The sequence below is a fragment of the Papaver somniferum genome, chromosome 2, assembly GCF_003573695.1.
Source record: "Papaver somniferum cultivar HN1 chromosome 2, ASM357369v1, whole genome shotgun sequence".
NCBI lineage: Eukaryota > Viridiplantae > Streptophyta > Magnoliopsida > Ranunculales > Papaveraceae > Papaver > Papaver somniferum.
This window is the reverse complement of record NC_039359.1, coordinates 64,834,094-64,844,042: the sequence shown is the minus strand read 5'-3', so window position 1 is coordinate 64,844,042 and position 9,949 is coordinate 64,834,094. Positions and strand designations below refer to the sequence as shown.

The 9,949-nt window shown below is 36.6% G+C and overlaps 1 protein-coding gene and 1 pseudogene across 1 annotated transcript; both read left to right on the top strand.

Annotated features, from left to right (window-relative positions):
- The first annotated feature begins 827 nt into the window (after positions 1–827).
- Positions 828–2,667, top strand: LOC113353426. The gene is made up of 2 exons (XM_026597028.1): positions 828–976; positions 1,808–2,667. The coding sequence occupies exon 2, from the start codon at positions 1,822–1,824 to the stop codon at positions 2,284–2,286; it is 465 nt and encodes a 154-aa protein (XP_026452813.1). The 5' UTR covers positions 828–976; positions 1,808–1,821; the 3' UTR covers positions 2,287–2,667.
- A 6,287-nt stretch (positions 2,668–8,954) lies between these two features.
- On the top strand, positions 8,955–9,726 carry LOC113351246 (annotated as a pseudogene).
- The last annotated feature ends 223 nt before the right edge of the window (positions 9,727–9,949 follow it).

The following is a 9,949-nucleotide window of genomic DNA, read 5'->3' as shown; positions in this document are numbered from 1 at the left end:
ACGGCAAATGAACTAGCTATCTAGCTAGCAACATTTATTACCTTGTCGTATGGGTCCCATAGACATTTTCAAAACAAAACCGAAATAGAAAGTTTGCCTCCAAATCCAGATGGTAAAAACGTTTTCTTATACACGCACGTTAGTTAAGAACACGTGTCATAACAAGAGTAAACGGTATTTGTCTAACAGTTAGACATGACGGAATTTTTGATTTTCCGTTAAATGAAAAACAACCGCCTCAGAAGTTGAACGAACTCTCAAGTATTTCCAGCTTTTTCCTTTCTCTCCTCTTTCTTCCTCTTGATTTGATTTCCTCGAACGGAAACTGCGAGTACTAATCAAATACAAGGTTGGATTAAATATTTCTTTCTCTTGATTTGAAAGTTTCTCAGATGTTGATCCATAAATGATATCATCTACATAAATTTGAGCAATCACAACATCTTTTCCATTCCACTTGGCAAACAAGGTTTTATCAGCTCCGCCTCTCGAAAAAACTTTTCTAAGAAGAGAAGTAGTTAGTTTTTCGAACCAGACACGAGGTTCTTGTTTTAATCCATACAATGCCTTGCTAAGTTTAAGGACATGAGCAGAAAAATTAGGATTTTCGAATCCCTTAAATTGAGCTACATACACTTTTTCTTTTAAATTCCCGTTTAGGAAGGCGGATTTTATTTCCAATTGTAACAACTTAACCTTAAGAACACGCACGTTAGTTAAGAACACGTGTCATAATAAGAGTAAACGGTATTTGTCTAACAGTTGAATATGACGGAATTCTTGATTTTCCATTAAATGAAAAACAACCGCCTCACAAGTTGAACGAACTCTCAAGTATTTCCTGCTTTTTCCTTTCTCTCCTCATTCTTCCTCATTGTTTGTTAAACGCTTAAGTTGGGTTTTCATAGAAGCTGCGAATTAGGTTTAGTTCTTCTTTTTCTTCTGCTTATAATTCAAGCAACTCCATTGCCACCAGGTATGAATCCTACTCCGATCATGTTCAAATTTTCAAATTTTCCCCAAACTGTTGATTCTTTTTGGATGATTTTTCTGTTCATGATATGTTTAATTTTCCCAAAGTTCGTAGTTAAGAAGTAGATTTATTTCTGAAATAGATCAATATTTCAATTTGCAATAGTGAATGATCGATGCATGTATGTTCATCGGAATTCATGGATTCGGTGAACAATTTCATGAATTTTTATGTGTTTTTTTGTGGATGAATCTTCAGATCTGAACTATGAATGTTGTCTATCAACTTCAGTAGAGATAGATTCATTAGTCTTGATAGATTATTTTACTTCAACCGGTACTAAATCCCAAATCCATTATCAGGTAGGAAGCTTAGAAACGGGAATCTTCCCCAATTTTGTTTTGGTTGTTCGTATATGATTATTATTCTGTAGTTTCTATGAGAAATTTCTCAAAATTCGTACTTACAAGTAGTTTTAGTGTTACACCAGAATAACAGATGGATAATTCGTTCTTCATATATGTGATATTCGTGGGGTTCAATTGATAATTTCTGGTAACTTCAGTGTGTTGTTGTGCATGATCTGAATTGTAATTCGGAGATTCATTAAAACCTACTTGTGATGCTCATTTGAATGAAGATGTATGTATTCATGAATTCTTTAGGAAGACTTCATTGTGCTTGAATGATACTGATTCTGCACCATGATTATGGAGTATATATATCAACTTTCTAGATAGAAATTGATCAATGTAGCCTAGTTCGTAATGCATGTGTGGTAGCTAATTAATCAGGATTTGCTTTTAATGTTCCAAAAATTGGTTTCAATTGCAGGTTTTTATCTAAAAATGAAGAGCAAGAAGAAGCAATTGGGCAACAAAGGTGATGTTGTCAGCAGTAGTTTGCCAGATGATTTGATTCGAAGAGTAATCTTTTTGCTGGACATAAAATCCGCGGTTCAAACATGCTTATTGTTATCTAAATACTGGGACAAGAATACATGGAAAACCGCACGCTCTCTTGTTTTCGATGAAAAGGGGATTGGTAGAGAAGCTTTTGTGAATACTGTACTTGAAGAGGTGCCTACATTTCAGAAGTTGGAATTACATATGGAGGACTCCATCCTTGGTGCTGGGACTATAGGCGATTTCTATGAATGGATAGAAGGTTCGCTGATGCTGAATGCTAAAGAAATGTCCATTTACATTGAAGGTGCTGTTGGCGACCTCATTACAGTTACGTTTCCGGAGATCCTCTTTACAAAGCTTCAAGAAATGATGCTGGTGTCAGTATTTTTCTTTGAAAGGGTCTAACTGCAAAGTCCCTTTGCTGCTGTTATATTTCTTGGTTCCAGTTTTACCACACAGTTGAAGAATCTCGCTTATCGACTTGGAGAATTGTAGAAATGTAGGCTACAAGGAACTGGTCCTTTTACATTGTTCTAGATATATCTTGTTCTGATGTACCACTGGTGCAGGATCTTTCATTTCTTCTGACATGGCTTATAGTTACGTACCAGCAGTGATATATGATACTTCTAGTTCTAGCTGGTATATTCATAGTTGTTATAAAAACAAAGCTTTGTTCCTATTTGGTTATTGGGGGAACCCCATTTGAAGCGTCACAGTTTAATACTACAGTTGAAAACTATTTTTTCTTCCAGGCTATGGAAAATGTTCAATTTGATTGTACTATCTCTAAATTTGCCTTGCCCACACTCTATTTGCAATTTTCTTAATGGTGACCAGAATGCTGTTATGTTATCTCAACAAATGCAGACTCCTGCTGGTTCAAGACAATTTTTAAAAGTGGTCATCTATCTGAATGTTCCATAAAGATTGTATTGTAATTAGACAAGAGTCAGTGTCTTCATATAGACAAAACAATACTTCAAAAAGTTCAATCAAACTGACTCTGCGTTGCAGTCCCAGGCAAATGCAAACAAACTGAAGCTAGCTTATACTGTCTGGCAGTCCTATGCAAATAAACTCGAGTAAATCCCTTTAGAAGCTCTGTAAATTATGGCCGAAACTCCCAGTAAATCCCTCAAGAGAAAAACTAAACACAGATCCAGATCAAGTCCCTGATTTCCCTGGTGGTAAGATTTTAGCTACATCAAATATCAGTGCAAATTTCTAGGTTTCAAGTGACATTATAGAACTGTGTTTGCAGGAGGAGGAAGGGAGAATCATTTTGAAGGTAATAAAAATCAACAAATTAACTTTTTGCAAATTGAATCACCAAGTCGAACTTTTAGCTGTTTCACATGCTCAACACACATTTGAAGTAATGAAATTAGTGTTTAGTGTGCATGCTTTTAGTAGTCAACTTATGGGTTCTTCGAATATTCAGAATGTTGCATCTGGAATTAAGCTTTTGGGTGTTGTTTCATCTAATTTTAGAAGATCAATATGGAAAAAGATCCATATTGATCACTTGTTGAGGCAGAGGTAAACAAGTTGTGATATTTTTCCATACTCATGATACTGTTTTCCTCCAGTATACTATTTGAGAACAATTTCTTAGTAGCTGTTTTCTTTCCAGGTTACCGACATAAAGCCTCTGGAGTTGAGTTTGAAGTTTGGAGTCCATTTCCATGGAAGAGTGCATACAACTGAGGTGAGAATATATTCTTTTGTCATTTAAATTTAAATTTCATAGTTATCTGTCACTGCTGTTTTGCATGTATCTCATTCTAGTTACGTGTTATACTAGATCTTGATCTTACTTAATGATGTATGCCAGTGATGATCATATTGTGGCGGGTGCATTTGATAAATTCAAAGTTGGGCAAGTTTTGACAGCAAGAATTGTTGGAGAGCCTGGCGTGTCAGATAAGAAGAGCAAAAAGATCCAATGGGAGCGCTCCAGTTGTCCGTCAATGATTTCAGGTAATAAGAGTTGCGCAATAAATATAATCAATGCCGGTAATTTACTTTTGGAACTTTCTGTACGGATTTTTTATGGTTTGTTTCAATAACCATGCTTAGCTGCTTTATGTAGGATATGTAGTTTTTCATTTTTTGCTTTCTGTCCTCTCTTCAAGCTTCTGGCTAAACCCGTCTGTATCTTGTCATTTTTTCTTTTGCAAGGCATACTTCTTTCTCTCGGTTTGAATTATATGTTTTTGTTAATACTTTTCCAGGACCCAAAGAAATAGAGGATAAGCTGATGACTCGGGAGTCTGATTTTTCAATTGGAAAACGTACTACTGGCTATGTTGTAAAGGTGGACAATGAGTGGGTCTGGTTAATAGTATCTCGTCAATGAGTGGACAATGTGGGTAGAATTACAAACATACTTCCAGGTGTTGGTGGGTTGTTTGTGCAAATCGGACCTCATTTCTTTGGAAAGGTTCATTTTACTTCACTTACAGATAGTTGGATGCGGAACCCGCTTCTTGGATATTAGGAAGGACAGTTTGTCAAGTATAAGGTCGTAGAAATTGGTCGCTCACCTAACGGGTGTTGCGTGCAATAATCAAAAATAAGCAAAATTCAAATAAGCAAAAGTTATTGATACTTAGCTTCTTTATAATGGAAGTGATCTATTTGATGAAACGGACGAGTTCCTCATATCTCCGTAAGAGTGATACTATAGCCCTCACAGGACGGATATCTCCAGGATAAAACACCCTACTACACCTACTAGTAACATATGTAGTAGATGCTCAACTTGAGCTTGGCAACTCCAAAAAAACCATCAAGGAAAATCTCGAACACTTGAGAAAACAATATAAAAATGTTTTTTCCCTTAGAGGTCTCTCTAAATATAGAGCAACCCCTTTCCCATAGATTTTACAAAAGTAGTGAATTTGTTTATATAATTGGCAAATGCAACTTAAGAAGAAAAACTCCCCGATGTGGGACTAAAAGGTTTATATAGTTTCTTAAAACTACTAAAAATTGGAAACTCCACAATGTGGGACTAACAAGTTTCATTCACAAAAGAAAACAATAAATTATAATTTTTATTAAAACTTTAAAAAATTATTTTTTATTAATCATTTTCCAACAATCCCCCAAATGAATGAAAACTCAATAAAACATGAAAACACAGATAGATTTTGGTAAACCAACATCCCAACCTCACGATCCAAACAGACTGGTCGTGCAAGTGTTGAAATCATACTAGTCATTTCTACGTCCTCTCCCTCACACAAAAGTGTGTTGACCCCAGGGTCATACTATGGATTGCACAAATCATAATAGTATTGAGAGCTTTCATCTTTAGTTCTCACATGGTGAGACTATAGGTATCTTTCACCAAAGTGAAAAAGCTTGAACTAGTGAACCCTTATTGACCTTTAGGTCCTAAGTTCCAGTAATACCAAAACCATCAAAAAGAAAATCACATAAAAAGCGCAGGAAATACCATTTTATGCAGAGGTGTCCATGAGGTCTTGAACCTTTGCTTAGTGAGATATTACCGGAATTACTTGCTAGAGACAGTGAAACTATGTCTTGAACTGCTAGCATTTGATGTAATTCACGATAACAACCACGGGTGATATCTCCAAGGTTGCTGCCAAGCTCGTGCCGTTTTGTCCAATTTGGCCCTGGACATATCCTGTTTCTCAGAATGCTCTAGAGAATCAAAGCTCATATTCTCATAGGAAGCGGCCCACTTCCTCATTCAGATAGGTGAGTTTCCATAAAGAGTGTTACTGCTACAGCCCACTTCAATCTTAAATTGAAACTGTAGAACTCATTAAGACTTCTTAAAAGTCATCCTTCACATGCAGTCACACTATCACGTCTACACCATAGGGAAGGGACAGAGAATAAAATTCTCTGATAGTGTTTACCTTTACCCACTACATATTAGTTGTCTCACTCGAAACCTTGATCTTGGGATCTCCAGTCAGCAAGGTTGAGTATCCTTCATGCAAGTTTAATTTATGAGCTTAAGCCCCTTCCCCCTCGATGCATTTCTAACTATCTCTTGGGATAAACCTTTCGTCAAAGGTTGCGCGATATTCTCCTTGGACTTTATCCAATCAATGGAAATAACGCCGATTGAGATTAGTTATTTTCAGCTTTAGCTATTATAGTTGGCTAACACAATGTATAGATATAGCTGGCACAGGCCTATGCCAGAGAGGAATGTCTTCTAAAAAGCATCTTAGGCACTCGTCCCCCTCTCGTGCTTTATCTAACTCAATACTCTCAGATTCCATAATGAATTGAGCAATATATGTTTGTTTGTAAATCTTCCGAAAACAAACCCTCATGCTAGAGTGAAACATATCCACCCGTAGACTTAGACTCCTCTAAGTCAACTATCCAGTTTACATCACAAAGTCCCTCAAGGACAGCAAGATACCTTTCATAAATCAAATAAAAGGTAATAGAGTATTTTAGGTACCATAATACTCTACTCAGTGCATCTGAATGCTATTGCTCTGGACTACAATTATATTTACTTAACTTACTCACAATATAGGCAATGTCTGGACTCTTACAGTTCATTAAATTCATCAAACATCCTATAACTCTTGAGTATTAAAGTTAAGATACTCCATTACCCTTTTTTCTTGAGTCTACAAGAATAATCGCACGGAGTACAAGCAGGCTTACAATCACACTGACTGTATGTCTTAAGCACAAATTCAACATAATGAGAATGACTAAGACTGCATATGCTAGATTATTTTCTAATCCTCATCCCTAAGATTACATTAACAGGGCCTAAGTCTTTCAAGTCAACGTTCTCATTCAGCGCATGTTTTTAGTGGAATTAATCACATCTATGTTTGTATCAAGTATAAGCATATCAACATACAAGCATACAATCACACAGGCATCCTTAATAAGTTACTTGTAAATATACTTGTCAGATTCATTAACTTAAATCCACTACACATTATCACATGATAAAATTTTCCATGTCACTGTTTACGTGCTTATTTTATAAACCATACAAAATTTTGTTCAACTTACAAACTTTGTCATCATAACCTTTCACTACAAAGTCTTCAGGTTGGTCTATGTAAATTTCCATATCTAATTCACGATTTTAGAAAAGTTGTCTTAACATCCATCTGATGTAAGGATATTTTAGTTGGCCATTATTTAGAAGCATCTTATACAAATAGGATATTTCATATATCTCCCTCTTTGTATGCGATGAGAATAGTCGATGGACATTACAGAAGCTCTACTGTGAAAAGTATCATGGAAAAATCTTTTGTAAAACATTGATTCACAGCTTCTTCAAGCTGATGGTCTAGTAGTGCAGACTGTAGATAAATTCAGAATGATTAAATCCAATCCCGGGTACTAGTTTTAGATTGCGTCTTATATCAGTGTGTTACAAGTTCTATCTGTGCAAGAGTCGCAAGACATTGAAGTTTTGTACTATTATATCTCTAGATGCTTGGGTTTGTTTTGGCCAATTGATACACTACTAGCGAACTCAAATATAGACCTCATATTCTTAGTTAGAAATAGTGGGTTACAAGTTGTATCTTTGCCGGAAGTTGGGACTTTGTAAATTCTCTTTTTCATTTGGCTATTTGTCTACTTTCGTCAATGGGTTGATGCTGGGTGTGATCCATGAATGTTCTGTAGTTCATCAAGAGTGGAAAACTGAAGTTACCATGTTGTGCTAGTTGATTGATAGTATACAAATATACCCATATTGCTATTAGTTGCAGTCATGAAAAATGACGTACGTAAATGTTGGGGCAATATGGGGATTCTTATCAATGTACTTTTGTTCTGTTTCCCTTTGTATATAACACGAGGCAGTGATGGGGTCAGCTCATTCTTCTTACGTAACTGAGGTTATGTTACATGCTTTGTAATCTTTAAGCGAGCATATGCAATAACAAATATCAACAGTGTTCCACATGAAACATGAAATACCTTCAAGGACCTCTCTCTTGACTTTGGAACTCGTGTATTCTTCTTATGCAGATCTGGGATTTCAGCAGTCAACTGAATTCTTTAGCTGGTTCTGGAACAGATGTCAGCACCAGAGGATTGAACTCAGAATCTCAGGCCCCGTTAATGAAGTTTGGTGGCTATAAAGCTGAAGGTTATGCAATAAATTGGAGTCCTCTTGTGATTGGAAGACTTGTATCTGGTATAATTGTAGCATATATCTGTATTCTATGTATCGTTTTTGAGGATCGTAGGCGCAATAATCCCCAATTAATGGGATCTGTTTTTAACTGTATTTTTCATGTTCACAGGGGACTGCGATATGGGAGCCATCTTCTAATGCAACATGGAATGTGTACACTACTCCTTTTGATGGACATGATTTAAGTGTGGAAGATCTCCAGGTACTTATGCCAGCTTGAAGATAAAACCTTAATTATTTCACCACTAATTGGAAGATCTTCAAGTATGGATGCCAAGCTTTTATGATGCGCTTTGTTTCATCATTGTCCTTGCAGTGGAGTCCTTCGGAGCGTGATGCTTTTGCTTCATGTTCTGTTGATGGAACTATTGCTATATGGGATATTCGTAGGAAAAAACCAGCAGAAACTATCAAGGCAAATAAAGCTGATGTGATGTAATCTCATCGAATCGGTATGTAAAAATTATTATATGTGAGTGTAATCTCATGGAATCGGTATGTTTTTTTTCCTTGTTTTGATTATGATCTTCTTACATGTTCCTTCATGATGATTTCAATAGGGTGGCTAGTTGTATGTTAGCATCTGGAAGTGATGATGGCACATTTACTGTTTGTGATCGCAGACTGCTCAAGGTAATGATGAATTCAATTGTTTTGTTGCTTATATGGATGACTGTATTAGAACTAATTTTCAACATAACGTACTTGTTCTTCTCAAGTATCATGTTAGGATTGAAGGTTTACATAATAAGTTTGATTTAGCTTCTTTGTCTAGTGCCCACCCTTGCTTATTGCTGACTAATAGGTGCTTTCAGTGTTACATTCTTATCTATCTTGCTAATGTTAATTCGTTAAACCATGTTTTTGTGTTTTTGCAGGAGTTGGATAAATGATGGCAGGTAGAGATAACGGTGGTGGTAGAAGTGGTTATCCACCAGATGGTCCATATGCAAGAGGACCACCACCCACCACCGCCGTCACCATATCAAGTACCAAGACCACCACCAAGACCAGTACCACATCCAGCTATGTTACAAAATGAATTAGAAATGCAACGTGCTGAGATTCAAAGACTTGTAACCGATAATCGGAGATTAATTCATTACCGAATTGGTCTTCAACGGGAATTAGGTGGTGCTAAAGAGGAGATACATGGGTTGAATATGGTAATTGGTGATATCAGGGCGGAGAAAGATGCTCATTCTAGAGAAACTTGAAGCTGAGGCGATGCAGTTGAGAAATGAAATTCAGAATCGAATAGTTTGAGGATGGAGTTGGCTGGGCAAGTTCAGAATTTGACACAAGACTTGGGAATGGCGCGAGCTTATAATCAGCAGATTCCGATGATGAGACCTGAGATTGATGGAATGCATCAGGACCTTATGCTTACCAGGTTTGTCTTTTCTGTCTCTTATGCTTGTCAGGTTTGCCAGGTTTAGTTTTGTTATTTTGAGTGGTAAAAAAAATGGAAATGAATTGTAGGTCTGCTTTGACGAATGTTGAGTTAATGGAGCAGAGACAGGCAATGGAAGAACTTGGATTCTATGGCTCGTGAAGTCGAGAAGCCGCCTGCGGTCTTTGTCGGTGGTGATAAGACTGATGGAAAACCACCATGGACTGCTGGTACTTTCTTTTGCTATACTATTGTGGTGAAATTGAAGTAACATATTTTGAAACTGAAATTTTGTTCGTTTTTTATGTTTTCTGTATTGTCAAACAAATTCCCTGAAAACTGAAATGCAGTTAGCCATATACCGGGTTTCTTAGAAGAACATAAGCTGACCAATGATATTTTTTTTTCTGGTCCATATGTACTAAGGCATACCTCGAGGGAAATCCTTCTTCTCTCGAGATTCAATACACCATTGAACCGGGGAGCATGCCAAG